Genomic DNA, 24617 nt, shown 5'->3' with positions numbered 1-24617 from the left:
CTACTCCCTTGACCTTTTACCTCATACCCACGTGGCACCCTACCCACCTGACGCCCAATCCCCTCCCATACCACCCCCCCCCACGGCACCCTCTCCTCACATTTATCATTTGACAGACGCTGTCAAAATGGCTGTCTCTGATGCTGGATCTTTAAGAACATGGCTGCTGGCTGCTGTGAAAATGGAGCATGGTTTGCATTTCCCTGACAGTTCTGCACTATGGGAGAAATGTCAGAATGGAACTTCGGCTCCTAATTTGTGAGGGAGCCCTGAGCTGAGGCTCTTGTCAGACATGTATAGGCTTGTCATTAAAATGGAGTGAAGTGGTATTCTACATGAAAAGTACACTCATTGTAAAATCTTTCTCAGTAGTACTGGAGAAACTCAGCAGGTCTAGTAGCAACTGTGGGTAGAGACTTAATTAACCCAGGTAGAGGTCACTGTGGACTCGAAATGTTAACTCAGGTTTTCTCTCCACAGATGCTGCCAGAGCTGCTGAGTTTCTCCAGCATTCTCTGTTTTTTATTTCGTATTTCCAGCATCCACAGTATTTTGCTTTTATTTGCTTGATGAAGTGGCAGTTGGATAAACAGCGATGACAGGACATTATTCATTTTATGGGAGGGTGCACAGGGCTTGAGTTCATTGTCTTATCGAAAAGATGCCACCCACAACAGTGCAGCACTCTGTCAGCTACTGCACAGGGAATATCCGCCTGGACCTAGTGCTCATGTCTTGGGCTAGATTTGGAAGCTGTAGGTTATAGTCCAGAGATGCTTGGAGTTTGAGACATTCGAGTACTAGATGCAGACAGGTGCCAATCATTAACATCTCTTATATATGCACACAACATGAGAAAAATCTTTTGTGGTGCAGTGGTATTGTCCCTACCTTTGAGCCAGGAGGCCCAGGTTCAAGCCCCACTTGCTCCAGAGGTGTATCAACATCTCTGAACAGATTGATTAAAAACTGAGCTTTCACTTGGGCCCCTGCCATATCTGTGCTCCTTATAAACATTCCTGGTCACCGTGATATGTGGGTCCACACCTGCTCCTTAGAAGCCACAACTTTCTGACTCAGAGAACATGACATTACCACTGGAGCATCACTGACATGGTGGAAACATACAGCATCCGGGAACACTATTTTAAAATTGTGAACTTATCTCAAAATGTCCATTTCTGTGAAGCTTTTGCCAGGATAAGCAAAAGGGAACAGGAAATCTGTTGAAAGTGATAACGTGTCTACCACAGGGATAGAGACACAAACAGTGTCACCCTTCCATCACACAAATTGCTACTTTCGGCTGCATTGGATACATTTGTTTTCTTAAATTTAATTAACGACAGTAATCATATGGTATATAATAATCAGTTTGATCCGTTATGTCTGGATTTTAGCCTCTGTGCTAACCATGATCCCACTGAACGACAGCAGAATTAATGGGCTTATCCTCATGGTATTATTGCTGGACAGTTAATACAGAAATTTAGCTAATGTTCTGTGGGAACGGGTTCCAATCCCACCACAGAATGGGGGAATTTGAATTCAATAAAAATATTTGGGATTAAGAATCTACTGATGACCATGAAACAATTGTTGATGGTCAGGAAAGGACCCATCTGGTGTCCCTAAGGAGAAGAAATCTGCAAACCTCACTTGGTTGGGTCTATGTGTGACTCCAGACCCACCGCAATGTGGTTGTCTATGACCTGCCCTCTCAAATGGCCTATTCAGTTCCATGGCAGCTCGAGATGGGTAATAAATGCTGGCCAGCCAGCAACACCCACATGCCATTTCTGCTCCACTGTCTAATGGTCAAACACTAGCCAAGCAGTTAGTTATAAATTGGTGAAAAATATTAAAAAGTGAAAAGAGATGCTGAGGTTCCAAAGCTCCACAAATACTGAGCCAAATTCATAGCTTTATTCCCTTAGCAATAGAGTCATCTAGTCATAGAATCATAGCCTCATAGAGTCATAGAGTATTGTATCAGAGTGTCATAGCCTCATAGAGTCACAGTCACAGAGACACAGACACGCAGAGTCACAGAGACACAGACACACAGAGTCACAGAGACACAGACACACAGAGTCACAGAGACACAGACACGCAGAGTCACAGAGACACAGACACACAGAGTCACAGAGACACGGAGTCACAGAGTCATAGAGAGATAGTGTCATAGAGTCTGTAACGTCATAGCCTCATAGAGTCTTGGAGTCACAGAGCTTACCCTGTTTACCTGGGTGAATGTAACTAATAGGCCAGTTTCCGAGATTGATTGTTTACATATCCAGAGAGAACAACACTGGAGAGTATATCCTGATGCAAATAAATTGATTGCAGATGGAATAGGAGAAGTAGAAAGAGGAATTCATGGAATAGCTGAAGGTGGTAAATATTTGAGTATTGCAAAAAAGGACACAATTTGTCGAACCTTTTTGCCTCATACTCATGAGGATAGTTCACAACTAGAGAAAACCAACATTAATAATTTATACGAGAGTGCTGATTTGTTGGCAAGTAGACAATGATTGACAGTGATGTTGCCATTGTAAATGAACCAGTTAAGGATGATTGACAGTTAACTGTCAGGCTTTGTTTAAATGTTAAATCCAACAGATTGATTCTGATTGGCTAAGACATGGCTCTGAAAAATGACGTTTGAATTGAAATGAATGAATTCTGCTGAATTGAAAATGTGTAGTGTGTATCCAATCAGAACTCTCCTCTCATCCACGCCAAATGTTGTTTTCCCCTTTAAACTGGTATTTCTTGCAAATTGTCCCGATGAGTGTAAGATGGAATGCTTTCACAAGATGAGGCCTTTTTTTCAGCAGTATCCAAGTTCTGTACTATTTCTATCAGAAAGTAAATATTTTGGGATCAGGAGTTACATTTAATGGATGGACTAGAACCCCTTCAGATAATCACTACTTAGTTTACAGAGTGGAGCATTAGACAATGATGTCATTGGGAACTGATGTGGTGATGTCAGTGGGGACTGATGTGGTGATGTCAGTAGGGACTGATGTGGTGATGTCATTGGGAACTGATGTGGTGATGTCAGTAGGGACTGATGTGGTGATGTCATTGGGGACTGATGTGGTGATATCATTGGGAACTAATGTGGTGGTGTCATTGGGAACTGATGTGGTGATGTCATTGGGAACTGATGCGGTGATGTCATTGGGAACTGATGTGGTGATGTCAGTGGGGACTGATGTGGTGATATCATTGGGAACTAATGTGGTGGTGTCATTGGGAACTGATGTGGTGATGTCATTGGGAACTGATGTGGTGATGTCAGTAGGGACTGATGTGGTGATGTCAGTAGGGACTGATGTGGTGATGTCATTGGGAACTGATGTGGTGATGTCATTGGGAACTGATGTGGTGATGTCATTGGGGACTGATGTGGTGATGTCAGTGGGGACTGATGTGGTGATGTCATTGGGAACTGATGTGGTGATGTCATTGGGAACTGATGAGGTGATGTCATTGGGGACTGATGTGGTGATATCATTGGGGACTGATGTGGTGATGTCATTGGGAACTGATGAGGTGATATCATTGGAGACTGATGTGGTGAGGTCATTGGGAACTGATGTGGTGATGTCAGTGGGGACTGATGTGGTGATATCATTGGGAACTGATGTGGTGATGTCATTGGGAACTGGTGTGGTGATGTCATTGGGAACTGATGAGGTGATGTCATTGGGGACTGATGTGGTGATGTCAGTGGGGACTGATGTGGTGATGTCATTGGGGACTGATGTGGTGATGTCAGTGTGGACTGATGAGGTGATGTCATTGGGGACTGATGAGGTGATATCATTGGGGACTGATGTGGTGATGTCAGCGGGGACTGATGTGGTGGTATCATTGGGGACTGATGTGGTGATGTAATTGGGAACTGATGAGGTGATGTCATTGGGGACTGATTTGGTGATGTCAGTGGGGACAGATGTGGTGGTATCATTGGGGACTGATGTGGTGATGTGATTGGGAACTGATGTGGTGATGTCATTGGGGATTGATGTGGTGATGTCAGAGGGAACTGATGTGGTGATGTCATTGGGCACTGATGTGGTGATGTCATTGGGAACTGATGTGGTGATGTCAGTGGGAACTGATGTGGTGATGTCAGTGGGAACTGATGTGGTGATGTCATTGGGGACTTATGTGGTGACGTCCTTGGGAACTGATGTGGTGATGTCAGTAGGAACTGATTTGGTGATGTCATTGGGAACTGATGTGGTGATGTAATTGGGGGCTGATGCGTTGATATCATTGGGAACTGATGTAGTGATGTCATTGGGAACTGATGTGGTGATGTCAGTGGGGACTGATGTGGTGATGTCAGTGGGGACTGATGTGGTGATGTCAGTGGGGACTGATGTAGTGGTGTCATTGGGGACTGATGCGGTGATGTCATTGGGGACTGATATGGTGATGTCATTGGGAACTGATGTGGTGATGTCATTGGGAACTGATGCGGTGATGTCATTGGGGACTGATGCGGTGATGTCATTGGGGACTGATGCGGTGATGTCATTGGGAACTGATGTGGTGATGTCATTGGGGACTGATGTGGTGATGTCATTGGGGACTGATGCGGTGATGTCATTGGGGACTGATGTGGTGATGTCATTGGGGACTGATGTGGTGATGTCATTGGGGACTGATGTGGTGATGTCATTGGGGACTGATGTGGTGATGTCATTGGGGACTGATGTGGTGATGTCGTGAGAGCTGCCACACTGAGGAGTTGGATGACTCCCTGTTGTGAATTTCACAGCGGGGGAATCTGAGACCGGTGAACATCATCATTTTTCATCATTATATTTTTAAACCATTTTTCCCCCTTTTCAGCTCATTCTCTCGAAGCCAATTGTTTCTCATTCTTTCATTAGTTAAACTGAAATGATGGGAATTCCTGTTCATGTGTCAGCTCTTTCCAATATTCAGCTGCAGGTTTTCTGAGCAGTCCTCACAAATTCCCTCAGTTGGGAATATAATTGGGGTTCTACCAATTTCCTCCTTGTCTTTCCCTTCAGACATTCCTGTAGGATTTGGGACTTGCAGGAAATGGAAAAGCACAGCAGGTCAGGCAGCATCTGAGGAGCAGGAAGGTCGACATTTCGAGCATAAACCCTTCATCAGGAATGGAATTGGGAGGTTGGGGGTGAGGAATGAATGAAGCGGAGAAATAAATAGGAGGGTGGAGTGGAATTCCTCTCCAGCGACAGATTCAACACAGACATCTATTTTAAAACCACCGACTCCAACAGCTACCTGCACTGCACCTCCTCCCATCCCCCCTCTTGTAAAACACTATCCCTTGCTCCCAATTCCTCTGCATCCACCATATCTGCTCCCAGGAGGAGCAAATACACTCCAGAACATCCCAGATAGCCCCCAACTTCAAGGATTGCAATTTCCCCTCCCACGGTGGTCAACAACGCCCTCCAACGCATCTCAACACATCTGCGCCTCTGCCTTTGAACCCCACCCCTCCAACCTCGACAAGGATAGACCCCCCTCCCCTGGTCCTCACCTTCCACCCCACCAATCTCTCATATACACCACATCATCCTCCACCATTTCCACCCCCTACAGTCAGACCCCACTACCAGAGATATATTTCCCTCCCCACTCCTATCAGCATTCTGCAGAGATCATTCCCTCCATGATTCCCTCGTTGGGTCCACATGCCCCCAAGGAATGTTTTAGGGAACATCTCTGGGACAAATGCACCAAATAACCCCACCACCCCATGGCCAAACACTTCAACTCCCCCTCCCACTCCACTAATGACATGCAAGTCCTGGGCCTCCTCTACCGCCAAATCCAAGCCACCCGACACCTGGAGGAAGAATCCCTCAGCTTCCGCCTCAGGACCCTCCACCCCCATGGCAACAATGTGGATTTCCCCAGTTTCCAAATTCCACCCCCCGGCACCTTATCCCAGATCCAACCCTCCAACTTGGCACTGCCTTCTTGAACTGTCCTACCTGTCCATCTTCCTTCCCACCTATCTGCTGTACCCTCCTCTCTGACCTATCACCATCACCCACCACCTGCATCTGCCTATTGCCTTCCTAGCTACCTTCCCCCCAGGCCCACCTCCACTCACACCCTCCTATTTATCTCTGAGCCCTATACCCGCACCCACCCCAAAACATCGATTCTCCTGCTCCTCGGCTGCTGCCTGACCGGCTGTGCTTTTCCAGCAACACACTTTTCAACTCTGACTCTCCAGTATCTGCAGTCCTCAGTTTCTCTCTGAGTTGTAGGAAATGCCTTGTTAATATTTATTACTCAAGTGTTGCAACATTCCTACTGCAAAGATAAACGGCAGGAGCAGGGAGAGCAGGAAAGAGGACGGATTAAATTCCTCCAATATTTCCCAACTTTTGGAAAGCAGGCTTACAGCTTTAGCCCCATCTCCTAATGATCCTTTAAATTCCGAAAATCCTTTCCAGAAGTCTGGATTCAATAGATAAAGGATATCAAGCTGTTGATGTTTATACAGCTTGAAGACATTGTTCAGTGAGCTGCTTCCTCCAGCGGGTCCACTCCTGAAAGCTGGGCATTCTCTACAGAGGCTGCTGTGTTGCTCAGAACCTGAAGTTGAAGCTGACTGAGATGAAGCGTACCTTGTTGCTGCTGACTCCGTTGTTAATCCTGCCTGCTGTACCAGCTTACAGCTCTATGGATTATGACGGTAAGAATTTTCTGCTTTGAGTCCTGCTGAGATGTAATAAGATCACATCAGCTGAGCAGCCACTGAGTTTGAGGAGTGTTTGCCAATGTTTTTTATATCCCACAAAATCAGGATCAGGAAATGCCTGAAATGAGCTTTCATTCAGAGTAACGTAAATGATCGGATGTGAACATAGGAGGTATGGTTAGTAAGCTTGCAGACGTCAGGTGTAGTGGACAGTGAAGAGGGTTACCTCAGAGTACAATGGGATCTGGACCAGATGGGCCAATGGGCCGAGGAGTGTCAGAGGGAATTTAAATTAGATAAATGTGAGGACCTGCATTTTGGAAAAACAAATCAGAGCAGGAATTATCCACTAAATGGTAAGGTCCTAGGGAGAGTTTCTGAACAAAGAGACCTTGGAGTGCAGGTTCATAGCTCCTTGAAAGTGGAGTCGCAGGTAGATAGGATAGTGAAGAAGGCGTTTGGTATGCTTTCCTTTATTGGTCAGAGTATTGAATACAGGAGTTGGGAGGTCATGTTGCGGCTGTACAGGACATTGGTTGGGCCACTGTTGGAATATTGTGTGCAATTCTGGTCTCCTCCCTATCGGAAGGATGTTGTGAAACTTGAAAGAGTTCAGAAAAGATTTACAAGGATGTTGCCAGGTTTGGAGGATTTGAGCTACAGGGAGAGGCTGAACAGGCTGGGGCTGTTTTCCCTGGAGCGTCGGAGGTGGAGGGGTGACCTTACAGAGGTTTATAAAATCATGAGGAGCATGGATAGGATAAATAGACAAGTTCTTTTCCCTGGGGTGGGGGAGTCCAGAACTAGAGGGCATAGGTTTAAGGTGAGAGGAGAAAGATATAAAAGAGACCTAAGAGGCAACATTTTCACACAGAGGGTGGTACGTATATGGAATGAGGTGCCAGAGGAAGTGGTGGAGGCTGGTACAATTGCAACATTTAAGAGGCATTTGGATGGGTATATGAATAGGAAGGGTTTGGAGGGATATGGGCCAGGTGCTGGCAGGTGGGACTAGATTGGGTTGGGATATCTGGTTGGCATGGACGGGTTGGACCGAAGGGTCTATTTTCATGCTGTACATCTCTATGATTCTATGATTCTAAAGGCTCTCACAGAACTGTGGTTAATAACAGGATAAAAAGGACTGCACCAAGCAGGAGAGAAAACTATCCAGCCAGCCAGAGAGAGGGAGGGAGAGCAGAGAGAGGACGGAGAGGAGGGAGAGCAGAGAGAGGAGGGAGGGGAAGGAGGGGAGGGAGAGGCGGGAGAGCAGGGAGAGGAGGGAGAGCAGAGAGAGGAGGGGGGAGGGAGGGGAGGGAGAGGAGGGACAGCAGGGAGAGGAGGGAGCGCAGAGAGAGGAGGGAGAGGAGGGAGGGGAGAGAGAGGAGAGAGAGGACGAGGCTGGTAACAAAACAGGTGAAGAGCTGGAAAAGTTTGGACTTTGGTATTGAGGTGATTTGGGCTGGATTGGGGGCAGGGGAGAGGGAAGGTTCCAGAAGTTCTGGTTTGTTCAACATCTCGAAGGGAAATGTCAGAAACACCACTGGCACTTGAGATTGGGAGTGGTGACTGTGGAGAGTCAGGCTCTGGGGACTCACCAAGAGAATGATAGCATCTCACAGTCAATGTTCCTGAAAGGAAGGAAGTGATGGGCTTCTGAAAGATAAACTGATAACAGGGCAGCCCTCTGGAGACAAGCTAATGATGGCAATGGAATGCAATTTGCAAAGTTTGAAAAATGTTTGCTCAGAGTGAACATGCAGAAATATTATACAATGAACAGAAGGACGGAGCAGGGAAGAAAGTGAGTGGAAGTTAGAACAGCAACTGAGCTGTGGGATAAACACAGCCTGTACGTGAGCTGGATCTGCAGCCTCATTCCCTCCAATAATGCCCCTGGTGTTAAAGCTAACTGTCATGCATCAGTCTGAAGATATTGTCTAATCCACCTGGTCAGAGGTGGTATGACATCCCTCTGAACCTGGGCATCCAGGCTCAGAGGTAAGGACACTATCACAGAGACACAAACGTCCTATACACCTGTCTGAATAAAACTGTTTATGGTTTGATTCACACGATGTAATGTGTTCCTGAGAATTGCTGGATGGTTTTATATACAATTTACAAATTAACAATCATTACATAGAGTGAGCAGATTGAAATGAGATTGTTTGATCCAGTTTACATGGAATAGTCATGCAGATAGGTTCTGTGTAAAACAGCTGCAGTTCTCTATCAGTATCTGTGAATGCACTTCAGCGTCAGGTCTTTCAATTTCCCTGGTAACTCTTTGTTACCCGATCTTGTTTGAGGGATAGTTTATTGCTCCCGCACACCAACCTTTCCTGCCTCTGGTAATAAAACCTGTTGATGGCACCGGATCATTACTAACCATGCCACAAACAACGTCTTCCTGCATTACAATAAATATTAAAAACATGAGAACATAAGGACTAGGAGTAGGAGGAGGCCACTCAGCCCCTCCAGCCTGCTCTGACATTCAGTCCAATCATGGCTGATCTCAACTCAGCCTCAACTCCACTTTCCTGCCCACTCTCCATAACCCTTCACCCATTATTCATTGTCTGCCTCCTCCTTACACTTACTCAATGTCCCAGCATCCACTGCACTCTGGGGGAGGGAATTCCACAGATTCACAACTCTTCGAGAGAAGTAATTTCTCCTCAACTCTATTTTAAATCGGCTGCCCCTTACCTTAAAACTATGACCTCTCATTCCAGATTGACCCACATGAGAAGACATCCTCTCGACATCTGCTCTGTCAATCCCCTTGGGCATTTACATCCCTCAGTTAGACCTCATCTCATTCTTATAAACTCCAGAAACTATCGGTTTAAATTTCTACATCTCTCCTCATAAGACAAACCGCTCATCTCTGGGATCAATGCAGTGATCTTCCTCCAAACTGCCTCAGATGCAACTCCATCCCTTTTCAAATGAGGGCAGCAAGGCGTACACTATACTCCGGGGGTGGTCTCACTAAAGCCTTTTACTGTCACAGCAACAACGTGTAATTACTCGTTTGCTAATACAATCAGGATTACATGATTTTAAGTATTTTTATATGTTAATTTTAGTTTTACTTGAATGTTTTTCTCAAAGTATGCTGTGAATTAACGAATCTTGATTTATTTGTGTCATTATCACAATTTGACACATCGCCTTGACAATTTATCAATAAAACAATTTAACAAAATTTGACACTTTCCTAAGAAGAAAAGGATTAAGAGGAAATGGTGGGCAGAAAATTGTACAAAAGACATGGATTAGTCATTTCATTGTTTTCTGCTGTTAAACACATGTCTTTCCTTAAGGCAATGTTTAATATCCAGCAGGATTCAGTATTTAATTATTGACAGATTTCACAACACTCTGAATGTGAGGAACCCAGAGCACAGCTTCCATAAAGCTTTTGGACAGATAAAGCAAGATGTAACTGTGCAGTTTGGGAGTTGGAATTTGGGGATTTTGTAATGAAACCCTGAAATGGTTAATGGAGTTGGCATTGTGTGAGTGAGAGTGAGACTGACTGAGCACAGTGGCTGTATGATGTCCATCTGCCTGGAGCTGGAAAGAATGTCAGATGCTGTCAGAGATGGGGATGTAGTGTCATAATAATGTCACCAGATTAAAAATTCAGGGGTCACAGGCTACTCCCCAGGGAACGTGAGTTCAAATCCCACAGTAGCAGCTGGGGTGGAATATAGATTCATTTCATAAATCTGGAAATTGAAGCAATGGTCAAATATCAGAAAACCCATCTGGTTCATTACTGTCCTTTAGGGATAGAAATCTGCCATCCTCACCTGGATTGGCCTACATGTGACTGCAAACTCGCAGCAATATCGTCACTCATAACTGCTCTCTGAAACAACCGAGTGATCGGCTCAGTTCAAGGACAATTAAAGATGAGTAATAAATGATGGTCTGGTCAGAATGCCAACATTTCCTGAATGATTAAAGGATATGGTAGATAACCCAGTCTTAATTCTGGTGCTTGGGGAACGGCGATTTTCAGTCTCAGATGCAATGACCCTGAAACTGCGAATATCCAGCAGAGTTTGGGTTGAAAACAACTTTATGAAATAAAATTCTGAAAGGAATAGGATTGTGAGAGAAATGGTTTAAGCTGAAATCATGGGGCCTGACAAGAGGACTGTGGCTGAGCGAGTGAGGTTACCGTGAAGGCCAGAGAAGCTATTCCTGCAGGAAATACAGGCTCTTCCCTTTCCTGTACAACAACTGGAAATCATCTTGCAGCCACATTGTAATGGGGTTTGTTTTTAAAATGTCAAAAAGGAAGTCGCTTTGCGCTTGTGCTAGAGTCATAGGAACGATAGACACACATTAAACTGGATATTATTGGAAAATTAACCAAAACAACTCAGATTTCCTGGAAATGACGACCAGTTTCCATGTGTTTATCAAGTTCAAAACATACCATCACCACAACAGAGATCCTACTTCTGATCCCTCACTGTCATTCCCAACAATTCAGTCTTCTTCGGGTATTCAACCGCTAGTGGCTGTCAATTTTTTTCGGCATCAGGCAGAACGTCCAGAGTAAAGCTCCCTCTACATTGTCCCCCCATCAAACCCTCCCAGCACAGGGACAGCACGGGATTAGATACAGAGTAAAGCTCCCTCTACACTGTCCCAATCAAACCCTCCCAGGACAGGGATAGCACAGGGTTAGATACAGAGCAAAGCTTCCTCTACACTGTCCTCCATCAAACCCTCCCAGGACAGGGACAGCACGGGGTTAGATACAGATTAAAGCTCCCTCTACACTGTCTCCATCAAACCCTCCCAGCACAGGGACAGCACAGGGTTAGATACAGAGTAAAGCTCCCTCTACACTGTCCCCATCAAGCCCTCCCAGGACAGGCACAGCACGGGGTTAGATACAGAGTAAAGCTCCTTCTACACTGTCCCCATCAAACCCTCCCAGGACAGGGACGGCTTGGGGTTAGATACAGAGTAAAGCTCCCTCCACACTGTCCTCCATCAAACACTCCCAGGACAGGTACAGCACGGGGTTAGCTACAGAGTAAAGCTCCCTCTACACTGTCCCCATCAAACACTCGCAGGACATGGACAGCACGTAGTTAGATACAGAGTAAAGCTCCCTCCACACTGTCCTCCATCAAACACTCCCAGGACAGGTACAGCACGGGGTTAGCTACAGAGTAAAGCTTCCTCTACACTGTCCCCATCAAACACTCGCAGGACATGGACAGCACGTAGTTAGATACAGAGTAAAGCTCCCTCCACACTGTCCTCCATCAAACACTCCCAGGACAGGGACAGCACGGGGTTAGATACAGAGTAAAGCTCCCTCTACACTGTCCCCCCATCAAACCCTCCCAGGACAGGGATAGCACAGGGTTAGATACAGAGTAAAGCTCGCTCTACACTGTCCCCATCAAACACTCCCAGGACAGGTACAGCACGGGGTTAGATACAGAGTAAAGCTCCCTCCACACTGTCCTCCATCAAACACTCCCAGGACAGGGACAGCATGGGGTTAGATACAGAGTAAAGCTCCCTCTACACTGTCCCCCATCAAACCCTCCCCAGGACAGGGACAGCATGGGGTTAGATACAGAGTAAAGCTCCCTCCACACTGTCCCCCATCAAACACTCCCAGGACAGGGACAGGGTCAGGGATAGGGACAGGGACAGGGACAGGGACAGGGACAGGGACAGGGTCAGGGTCAGAGTTAGGTAAAAGCTTCTTGTACTCTTTTAAAATGAACGTAAAGCTCTCTTTAATCTTTCCAACTAAAAGTGAAGCTTCCTTTGTGCTGACCCCATCAAAGACTCCCAGGACAGGTACAACATAGCATTAGATATACAGTAAAGTTCCTTCAAATCATTCAGTTTAACTATCCAAAATGTGTATAGTCAATATTTATTTGTGGGATGTGGGTGTTGCTGGCTGGGCCCAGCATTTATTGCCCATCCCTAGTTGCCCCTTGAGAAGGTGGGGTTGACTCACAATGCTCTTTGGGAGGGAATTCCAGGATTTTGACCCAGTGACGGTGAAGGAACAGTGATGTATTTCCAAGTCAGGATGGCGAGGGGAACTTGCAGGGGATGGTGTTCCTATGTCCTTCTGGATAGAAGTGGTTATGGGCTTACAAGATGGTGTCAAAGTAGTTTTGGTGAATATCCTGCAGACAAAACACACCGCTGCTTCTGAACGTTTGTGGATGAGGTGCCAATTATATGGGCTACTTTGTCCTGGATGTTGGGGAGTATTCCACCACATTCCTTGTGCCTTTTAGATGGTGCACAGGCTTTGGAGAGTCAGGCGGTGAGTTACTGCTGTGGTATTGCTTGGAGAAAGTGAGGACTGCAGATGCTGGAGATCAGAGTCTAGATTAGAGTGGAGCTGGAAAAGAACAGCGGGTCAGGCAGCATCCAAGGAGCAGGAGGATTGATGTTTCAGGCTCAAGCCGTTCAGAGGGGCTTAGGCCCAAAATGCCAATTCTCCTGCTCCTTGGATGCTGCCTGACCCGCTGTGCTTTTCCAGCACTACACTCTTCGACACAATATTCTCAGCCTCTGAGCTGCTCTTGCAGCCGTTGCGTTTATGTGGTGAGTCCAGTTGAGTTTCTGATCAATGGTAAGCCCCAGGATGTGATGGGATTCAATGATGATTACACCATTAAATATTAGGGGATGAAGATTAAACTCTCTCTTGCTGGTGATGGTCATTATCTGGCATGTGTGTGGCGTAAATGTTACTTGCCACTTGTCGGCCCAAGTCTGGAAATTGTCCAGGTCTTGCTCCAATTGAGCACGGAGTGCTTCAGTAACTGAGGAGTGGCGAATGCTGCTGAACATTGTACAATCATCAGGGAACATCCCCACTTCTGACCCTGTGATGGAGGGAAGCAGCTGAAGATAGTTGAGCCTAGGACACTCCCCTGAGGAACTCCTGCTGAGATGTCCTGGAGCTGAGATGACTGACCTCCAACAGACACAACCATCTTCCTCTGTGCCAGGTATGACTCCAACCAGTGGAGAGTTTTCCCCTGATTCCAGTCTGGTTAGGGCTCCTTGATACTATGACATGAGACTGATGGAGCAGTAATTGACCGGGTTGTATTTATCCTGCTCTTTTTGTACAGGACATACCTGGGCAATTTTCCACATTGTTGGGTACATTTATAACTGTACTGGAACAGCTTGGCGAGGGGAGGGACACATTCTGGAGCACAAGTCTTTAGTATTACTGTTGGAATATTGTCAGACCCTTTTGCAGTTACAAGTGTCTCAAACCGTTTCTTGATATCACGTGACTTGAATTGGCTGGAGACTGATCTCTGTGATGCTGGGAACCACTAGGGAAGGCTGAGGTGGATCATCTCCTCGGCACTTTTGGCTGAAGATTCCTGAGAAAGCTTCAGTCTTACCTTTTACACTGATGTGTTGGGCTCCTCCATCACTGAGGATAAGGATATTTGTGGAGCCTCCTCCTCCAGTTTGCATATCGACCAAATGGCTGAACAGATGATTCCATTTCCCCACCCTCCATCTCGGCCTCACCCACCTGGACATGGACACCTACATCAGATTACTATTCATAGACTTCAGTTGTGCATTCAACACCATCATTCCTCAGCACCTGATTGGAAAGCTGAGTCTGCTGGGCCTGAATACCTTTCTCTGTAACTGGATCTGGACTTCCTGACTGGGAGAGCTCAGTCAGTCTGGATTGGGAACTGACTCCAACACCATCACACTGAGCATTGGGGGCCCCCCCAGGGCTGTGTGCTCAGTCCACTGCTGTCCACCTGCTGACACACGACTGTGCAATGATGGACAACTCGAATCACAGCATCACGTTCACTGCTCACACACCAGCAGGTGGGTCTCAACAGCAGGAATGATGAGTCAGCATACAGGGAGGAGGTGCTGCGGCTAACGGACTGGTGCGGAGCCAACAACCTGTCTGACCATGGACGAGACGGAAGAGATGGCTGTTGACTGTAGGAGGGCACGGAGCGACCACTCTTCCCTGGACATCGACAGCTCCCCCGGGGAGATCGTGAACAGCACCAAATTTCTAGGTGTCCACCTGGTGGAGAATCGCACCTGGACCCTCCACACCAGCTCCACAGCCAAGAAAACCCAGCAGCATCTCTACTTTCTGCACAGGCTGAGGAAAGCCCATCTCCCACCCCCCCATTCTCATCACATTCCACAGAGGGTTCACTGAGACTACCCTGAGCTGTTCCATCACTGCCTGGTTTGGGAATTACACTGTCTCAGATTGTAAGACCCTACAACGGACAGTGAGGACAGCTGAGAGGATCATCAGGGTATCTCTCCCCCCCATTACAGACACTTATACCACACGCTGCATCCGAAAGGCTAAGAACATTGTGGAAGACCCCACACACCCCTCACTCAAACTCCTCTCCCTCCTGGAGGAGAAAGTGAGGTCTGCAGATGCTGGAGATCAGAGCTGGAAATGTGTTGCTGGAAAAGCGCAGCAGGTCAGGCAGCATCCAGGGAACAGGAGAATCGACGTTTCGGGCATAAGCCCTTCTTCAGGAGGGCATAAGCCCTTCTTCAGAAATCCTGAAGAAGGGCTTATGCCCGAAACGTCGATTCTCCTGTTCCCTGGATGCTGCCTGACCTGCTGCGCTTTTCCAGCAACACATTTCCAGCTCCTCTCCCTCTTGCCCTCTGGCAGAAGATACCGGAGCATTCGGTCTGTCACGGCCAGACTGTGCAACAGTTTCTTTCCCCCCCCGAGACATCAGGCTCCTTAACACGGTATGGCTGGACTCTTTCCCATCAGAAAGTCTTTGCACGACTTTGAATTGCTCTTGAACAATGCCTATTATTTATCATTCTTCCATTACACTGTAACTTGCGTGTTTTGTGCTTCTTATGCACCTTAGGCTGTGTACGAGTGTGTAGTTTGTGCTGTCCATGTAGCACCCTCGGGCCTGGTGGAACGCTGTCTCAGTTTTACTGTCTCAGTTGTATATGGGAGAAATGATAAATAAAAGCTACTTGACTCCAGTGAGATGTTTCATTGCCAACCACCATTCATGATGTGATGTGGAAGAACTGCAGAGCTTCACACTGATCCATTGGTTGTGGGATCGCTCAGCTCTGTCTATCACTTGCTGCTTCTGCCAGTAATCCTGTTTGGTAGTTTCACCAGGTTGACGCCTCAATTTCAGATATGCCTGGTAGGAGCTGCTCCTGAAATGCCCTCCCGCACTCTCCACTGAACCAGGATTGATGTCCTTGCTTGATGGTAATGGTTGACTGGGAGATATGCTGGGTCTTGAGATTGCAGATTGTGCTGGAGTACAGTTCAGCTGTTGTTGATGGACCACAGCACCTCATGGATGTCCTTCATGAGTTGCAAGATCCGTCTGAAATGTTGGCACACACACAATTGGCAGCTACTTGACCACGTCATTGTCCACGTGAGGAACCACAAGGATGTTTTCCAGCAGACCCTAGCAGGAGCTGACCACTGCTGGACTGGCCTTTGCTTCATTCAGGCATCTGTCACCATCAGCCTGGCCTGTAACCACCAACAGCAACAGAGAAACTGCGGCAGGCCATTAAAGGTCAATGGAGTGTGAAGACAGACAGACTCAGACAGCACCTCACAGACAACCCTGCGCTCCCCGGTCAGGATACACAAACAGTGTCCAACGCATCATCATTAGGAGATTGCTGTGAAGACCCTCAATGTTACCTGACGAGGAAAAACTGAAATTAGTTCGATGAGAAAAAACAGGAATCCTGGAGCTACAAAAATGCAAACTCAAGTTGTTGCTGAACTGCAGCCAACACTCCAGGGGAAAGAAGTGGATCTCGAGACAAATAAAAGCTTTGCTCCAACAGTTAAAAAAAGCCTATTATCTGAGCAAAGGATTGTGGGTGGGAAGTGGAGATGCAGCAACTCCATGACAGCAACTTCTTCCAGACCACTCAGAGCTCCGAGTTCAAAGACCAAACCCAAAAAGATCTGAGGACAGAGATACACATGATCCCCTCAATTGTAATGTTCTCAAGCACTCCCTCAGCACTGACCCTCCGACAGTGCCGCACTCCCCCAGCACTGACCCTCCAACAGTGCAGTGCTCCCCCAGCACTGACCCTCCGACAGTGCAGTGCTCCCCCAGCACTGACCCTCCGACAGTGCAGTGCTCCCCCAGCACTGACCCTCCGACAATGCTGCACTCCCTCAGCACTGACCCTCCGACAGTGCAGCACTCTGGCAGCACTGACTCTCCAGCAGTGCGGCACTCCCTCAGCACTGACCCTCCGACAGTGCGGCACTCCCTCAGCACTGACCCTCCGACAGTGCAGCACTCCCTCAGCACTGACCCTCCGACAGTGCAGCACTCTGGCAGCACTGACTCTCCAGCAGTGCGGCACTCCCTCAGCACTGACCCTCCGACAGTGCGGCACTCCTTCAGCACTGACCCTCCGACAATGCTGCACTCCTTCAGTACTGACCCTCCGACAGTGCAGCACTCCCTTAGTACTGACCCTCTGACAGTGCAGCGCTCCCTCAGCACTGACCCTCCGACAGTGCGGCACTCCCTCAGCACTGACCCTCCGACAGTGCGGCACTCCCTCAGCACTGACCCTCCGACAGTGCGACACTCCCTCAGCCCTGACCCTCCGACAGTGCGACACTCCCTCAGCATTGACCCTCCAACAGTGCGGCACTCCCTCAGCACTGACCCTCCGACAGTGCGGCACTCCCTCAGCACTGACCCTCCGACAGTGCGGCACTCCCTCAGCACTGACCCTCCGACAGTGCGGCACTCCCTCAGCACTGACCCTCCGACAGTGCGGCACTCCCTCAGCATTGACCCTCCAACAGTGCGGCACTCCCTCAGCACTGACCTTCCGACAGTGCGGCACTCCCTCAGCACTGACCCTCCAACAGTGCGGCACTCCCTCAGCATTGACCCTCCAACAGTGCGGCACTCCCTCAGCACTGACCCTCCAACAGTGCGGCACTCCCTCAGCATTGACCCTCCAACAGTGCGGCACTCCCTCAGCACTGACCTTCCGACAGTGCGGCACTCCCTCAGCACTGACCCTCCAACAGTGCGGCACTCCCTCAGCATTGACCCTCCAACAGTGCGGCACTCCCTCAGCACTGACCCTCCGACAGTGCGGCACTCCCTCAGCACTGACCCTCCAACAGTGCGGCACTCCCTCAGCACTGACCCTCCGACAGTGCGACACTCCCTCAGCATTGATCCTCCAACAGTGCGGCACTCCCTCAGCACTGACCCTCCGACAGTGCGGCACTCCCTCAGCATTGACCCTCCAACAGTGCGGCACTCCCTCAGCACTGACCCTCCGACAGTGCGGCACTCCCTCAGCACTGACCCTCCAACAGTGCGGCACTCCCTCAGCACTGACCCTCCGACAGTGCGGCACTCCCTCAGCATTGACCCTCCAACAGTGCGGCACTCCCTCAGCACTGACCCTCCGTCAGTGCGGCACTCCCTCAGCCCTGACCCTCCGACAGTGCGGCGCTCCCTCAGCACTGACCCTCCGACAGTGCGGCACTCCCTCAGCACTGACCCTCCGACAGTGCGGCACTCCCTCAGCATTGACCCTCCGACAGTGCGGCACTCCCTCAGCACTGACCCTCCGACATTGCGGCACTCCCTCAGCACTGACCCTCCGACAGTGCGACACTCCCTCAGCATTGACCCTCCCACAGTGCGGCACTCCCTCAGCACTGACCCTCCGACAGTGCGGCACTCCCTCAGCACTGACCCTCCGACAGTGCGGCACTCCCTCAGCACTGACCCTCCGACAGTGCGACACTCCCTCAGCATTGACCCTCCGACAGTGCGGCACTCCCTCAGCACTGACCCTCCGACAGTGCGGCACTCCCTCAGCACTGACCCTCCGACAGTGCGGCACTCCCTCAGCACTGACCCTCCGACAGTGCGGCACTCCCTCAGCACTGACCCTCCGACAGTGCGGCACTCCCTCAGCATTGACCCTCCGACAGTGCGGCACTCCCTCAGCACTGACCCTCCGACATTGCGGCACTCCCTCAGCACTGACCCTCCGACAGTGCGACACTCCCTCAGCATTGACCCTCCAACAGTGCGGCACTCCCTCAGCACTGACCCTCCGACAGTGCGGCACTCCCTCAGCACTGACCCTCCGACAGTGCGGCACTCCCTCAGCACTGACCCTCCGACAGTGCGACACTCCCTCAGCATTGACCCTCCGACAGTGCGGCACTCCCTCAGCACTGACCCTCCGACAGTGCGACACTCCCTCAGCACTGACCCTCCGACAGTGCGGCACTCCCTCAGCACTGACCCTCCGACAGTGCGGCACTCCCTCAGCACTGACCCTCCGACAGTGCGGCACTCCCTCAGCGCTGACCCTCCGACAGTGCGGCACTCCCTCAGCACTGACCCTCCGACAGTGCGACACTCCCTCAGCATTGACCCTCCAACAGTGCGGCACTCCCTCAGCACTGACCCTCCGACAGTGCGACACTCCCTCAGCACTGACCCTCCGACAGTGCGGCACTCCCTCAGCACTGACCCTCCGACAGTGCGGCACTCCCTCAGCACTGACCCTCCGACAGTGCGACACTCCCTCAGCATTGACCCTCCAACAGTGCGGCACTCCCTCAGCACTGACCCTCCGACAGTGCGGCACTCCCTCAGCACTGACCCTCCGACAGTGCGGCACTCCCTCAGCACTGACCCTCCGACAGTGCGGCACTCCCTCAGCACTGACCCTCCGACAGTGCGGCACTCCCTCAGCATTGACCCTCCAACAGTGCGGCACTCCCTCAGCACTGACCTTCCGACAGTGCGGCACTCCCTCAGCACTGACCCTCCAACAGTGCGGCACTCCCTCAGCATTGACCCTCCAACAGTGCGGCACTCCCTCAGCACTGACCCTCCGACAGTGCGGCACTCCCTCAGCACTGACCCTCCAACAGTGCGGCACTCCCTCAGCACTGACCCTCCGACAGTGCGACACTCCCTCAGCATTGACCCTCCAACAGTGCGGCACTCCCTCAGCATTGACCCTCCGACAGTGCGGCACTCCCTCAGCATTGACCCTCCAACAGTGCGGCACTCCCTCAGCACTGACCCTCCGACAGTGCGGCACTCCCTCAGCACTGACCCTCCAACAGTGCGGCACTCCCTCAGCACTGACCCTCCGACAGTGCGGCACTCCCTCAGCATTGACCCTCCAACAGTGCGGCACTCCCTCAGCACTGACCCTCCGTCAGTGCGGCACTCCCTCAGCCCTGACCCTCCGACAGTGCGGCGCTCCCTCAGCACTGACCCTCCGACAGTGCGGCACTCCCTCAGCACTGACCCTCCGACAGTGCGGCACTCCCTCAGCATTGACCCTCCGACAGTGCGGCACTCCCTCAGCACTGACCCTCCGACAGTGCGGCACTCCCTCAGCACTGACCCTCCGACAGTGCGACACTCCCTCAGCATTGACCCTCCGACAGTGCGGCACTCCCTCAGCACTGACCCTCCGACAGTGCGGCACTCCCTCAGCACTGACCTCCGACAGTGCGACACTCCCTCAGCATTGACCCTCCGACAGTGCGGCACTCCCTCAGCACTGACCCTCCGACAGTGCGGCACTCCCTCAGCATTGACCCTCCAACAGTGCGGCACTCCCTCAGCATTGACCCTCCAACAGTGCGGCACTCCCTCAGCATTGACCCTCCGACAGTGCGGCACTCCCTCAGCACTGACCCTCCGACAGTGCGGCACTCCCTCAGCACTGACCCTCCGACAGTGCGGCACTCCCTCAGCGCTGACCCTCCGACAGTGCGGCACTCCCTCAGCACTGACCCTCCGACAGTGCGGCACTCCCTCAGCGCTGACCCTCCGACAGTGCAGCGCTCCCTCAGCATTGACCCTCCATCAGTGCGGCACTCCCTCAGCACTGACCCTCTGACAGTGCGGCACTCCCTCAGCACTGACCCTCCGACAGTGCGGCACTCCCTCAGCCCTGACCCTCCGACAGTGCGGCACTCCCTCAGCACTGACCCTCCAACAGTGCGGCACTCCCTCAGCACTGACCCTCCGACAGTGCGGCACTCCCTCAGCACTGACCCTCCGACAGTGCGGCACTCCCTCAGCGCTGACGGTGCACACATCTTTTCCTGATTGTTGCTTTACAAGATACTCACTGGGTCTGCTTTTCTGGGCCACGATGGGACACAGTCTGGAGGTTCATAAATCTGTTTTACCCAAATCACCTGTCATTAATTGCATGTTTGATTTTTTACAGTGAGACCAAAAGTGACATTTATGATAATGTTTGGGCTCAGCTTTGAAACATAAAAATTAAAATGGCAGTGGCTGAAGTATTGATTCTTTAAAGGGTGTTCGGTGATGCTCAGGACAATAGGATGGATTGGATACTGCTTTAAGGGAACTATCTTTGGCGCTGTGGGCCGAATGGTCTCCTTTGGTATTTTAATACATTAATTTTGTCATTAATGTGATAATAATATGTTAATATTTTTTGTCTTTTCTGTTACTCTGTTTAGAGTATGATGATTACTCCAATAATGACCCACCAGCTTCCCCAGTGAAGGGTTCAATCCCGAGCACAGCTGAAATCATGAGGACGTTTGCCGCTGAGCGTAGAACTCTGAATGGTTCCAATTACACGGTGTGGGTGGTGCGTGAAAGAGCCTCACAGTTACTTACTGGACCCCTCACCACTGCCACCATCCCAGTTCTCTACACTCTGGTCTTTGTCATCGGCCTCCCATCAAATGGCCTGGGGCTTTGGGTCTTGGCAACCAGAGTCCGCAAATTACCGTCCACCATCTTCCTGATGAACCTGGCTGTAGCTGACCTACTCCTGTGCCTCGTGCTGCCGTTCAAAATTCACTATCACTTCCTGGGCAACCACTGGCTCTTTGGTGAGGCTCTGTGTCGGACAATGACCGCCTTCTTCTACGGGAACATGTACTGCTCCATCCTGCTGCTCACCTTCATCAGTGTGGACAGATACTTCGCTCTGGTCCACCCGTTTCTCTCCAAGCGATTCCGGGACAATGGCTTCGCTGTCAGGAGCTGTTGTGTGATTTGGCTGCTTGTTGTCGTTGCCATGTTACCGTTTCTCCTCCGCAGACAGACCTATCCAATCCAGAACCTCAACATCACCACCTGCCATGATGCTTTACCCCTGGAAAGTCTAAATGACTATTTCTTCTATTATTTTGTGTGTCTGGTTGGCTTGGGCTTTGTTGTTCCTTGCTGTGTGACAGTGTTTTGCTATGGCTCTGTCATCTGGACCCTGATCCAGACAGAGAGACGCTATGTCCATGCTGCAGTGCTCACAGGGCTGATCCTGTTGGTGTTTGTGGTCTGCTTTGCCCCTAGTAATTGCATTTTGCTCATTCACCACTCAGAGTACCTGCAGCACCAAAGCAGTAAGCTGTATATTTATTACATGGTGGGTCTGGTCCTCAGTAGCTGCAGCAGCTCCATCAACCCCTTCATTTATTATTATGTTTCCGATGAGTTTCGAGCCAAAGTGAAACGTGTCATTTACTGTCGGAAAGTCAAAGACAGGACCTTCTCAGGTAAAACGTCTCAGGAGCTTCTGTCTACGAGCACCTACTCACCATCCACACAGACCACAAGCTCCACAAGGGACAGTTCCAAAAACTGAACAAACCCAAACTCTGCCCACAGTACCTCGCAGGCCCAGACACATCACCAGATGGAAAATAATCCCAATCAGTCAATCCAAACAGATTCTGAATCCCCCAATGTCATCATTTTGGAATTTAGAAAATAGAAGTGTTTGGTGTGGGGGGTGGGTGAAGGGGATCAGGTTAGATTCCAAGCCCCTGAAGCAGTCCAGCTGAGCTGCTGTCAGCTTCCTCTCCATGGGATCAGCCTGTCCCCGGTTAGTCAATGTTCTTTCAGTCTGACTCGTACAGGGATACACCACCTGCAGCAGCTGCAGCATGAGCCTGTACCTCCTAATCCAGACATAGGGACACTACCGCTGTGCCATAAAGTATCTGTCCAGATTTGAACTGGGATCAAAGGGCTCCCCCTTCCCAACCTCTGTCCCACTCCCCTCTCCCCACTCATCCTCCCTTCCATCTCCCACTGTCCCCCCTCCCCGCTGTTCCCCCTCCCTCACGGTCCCTCCCCCTCCATCCCCCAGTGTCCCTCCCTTCCATCCCCTACTATCACCCCTCCCCCACGGTCCCTCCCCCACTGTCCCTCCCCCTCCCTCCCCTACTGTCCGTCCCTCTCCCTCCCCCACTGTCCCATCCCCTCCCTCCCCCACTGTCCTCCCTCCCCCACTGTCCCACCCCCTTCCCATGGTCCCTCCCCCTCCCTCCCCACTGTCCTCCCTCCCCCACTGTTCCCCCTTCCCCACTGTCCCACCCCCCTCCCTCCTCCACTGTCCCTCCCCCACGGTCCCTCCCCTCCCTCCCCCATGGTCCCTCCCCCACTGTCCCTCCCTCTCCCTCCCCCACTGTCCTCCCTCCCCAACTGTCCCTCCCTCTACCTCCCCCACTGTCCCTCCTCCCCCACTGTCTCCCTCCCCCACAGTCCCTCCCCCTCCTTCCCCCAATGTCCCCCTCCTTCCCCATTCCCCCCCCGCTCCACTGTGCCTGCATCCCACACCCCCTTCCCAGTCAAGCAGATTGACTCAGATTTCAATCCCTCGAAACATGTTGAGGGGGCTGGCTGGAAATGTGGGGCAAATTAAACCCCTAGTCTGTGCTCCCCCCACCCCACTGCCTGGGGGTGGACTGGGAGATTGTAAAATTGAGTACCTGCTACAACTTACTTTTCAATTATTGGGCAGGAATTTAGAAGGATATGTAATTCACCCTGTGACTGTTATTATTCTCTATAATATACTTGTATCTCACAGTATTGCATTAGAACTTGTATAAACTCAGCTTCACACAGTCTCTGTGTTTGTTTCATTCACTGTTGGGTGGAATGATCATGCAGTCAATGTTGATCTCTCACTGTCATCAAATCTCTACAATGTGGAAACAGTCTACACTGACCCTCCAAGGAGCATCCCACCCAGACCCACCCCACACCTGTTACCCTGCACTTTCCATGGCCAATCCACCCTAACCGGCACAATTTGGACTGTGGGAGGAAACCGGAGCACCTGGAGGAAACCCACGCAGACACAGGGAGAATGTACAAACTCCACACAGTCAGTCACCCGAGTCTGGAATCGAACCTGGGTCCTTGGCGCTGTGAGGCAGCAGTGCTAACCACTGAGCCACCCTGACACTGGCCCAGCTGGGGCTTTGCATATGATACCAAGTTTGAATCTTGAGGCAGTCCTCCAGAGAAACCACTGAAACCCAAGAAAAATGGAGTTAGCCCCCACAATATCAGCCGAGCAGAGTTGTAACCCCAGGCCATTCCGAGTATTACCAGTATAAAGCAGCTCCCTTTCACAGACAGAATCCCAAGTCCCTGTTCTGAGGAAGGGTCACCGGACCCTGAACATTAACTCGGATTTCTCTGCACAGATGCCACTAGGTCCTGTTGACCTTTTCCAGCAACTTTGGAGTTTGATCCCAAGTCTGTGTTGCTTTTCACTACTTTCTCAGAGTAGACGGTGAAGATGGTTAAAATTGTTCAATGCAAGTTTCCCAGACATTACTCACTAACCATAGACTCCAAATCCCTCGAAGCCCGGACTCACATGGGCCTGTATATTTTCGGAAACATTCCTTTAAAAGCTTTTCGGAAAATCATCTGTGGCACACCCTGGCTGATGGCCAGGAAATCCCAAAGCCGTGAATGTCATTGCCAATAAA

At 50.4% G+C, this 24617-nt stretch overlaps 1 protein-coding gene across 1 annotated transcript; it reads left to right on the top strand.

Annotated features, from left to right (window-relative positions):
* The first annotated feature begins 6398 nt into the window (after positions 1 to 6398).
* Positions 6399 to 23060, top strand: LOC122565513 (proteinase-activated receptor 3-like). The gene is made up of 2 exons (XM_043721556.2): positions 6399 to 6733; positions 21336 to 23060. Exons 1-2 carry the CDS (start codon positions 6655 to 6657, stop codon positions 22469 to 22471), a joined length of 1215 nt encoding a protein of 404 aa, XP_043577491.1. The 5' UTR covers positions 6399 to 6654; the 3' UTR covers positions 22472 to 23060.
* Positions 23061 to 24617: the final 1557 nt, after the last annotated feature.

The sequence above is a fragment of the Chiloscyllium plagiosum genome, unplaced genomic scaffold (genome assembly GCF_037043375.1).
Source record: "Chiloscyllium plagiosum isolate Xiang-an unplaced genomic scaffold, Cpla_swu_hap1 HiC_scaffold_28, whole genome shotgun sequence".
Taxonomy (NCBI): domain Eukaryota; kingdom Metazoa; phylum Chordata; class Chondrichthyes; order Orectolobiformes; family Hemiscylliidae; genus Chiloscyllium; species Chiloscyllium plagiosum.
This window is presented reverse-complemented; position numbering and strand designations above follow the sequence as displayed.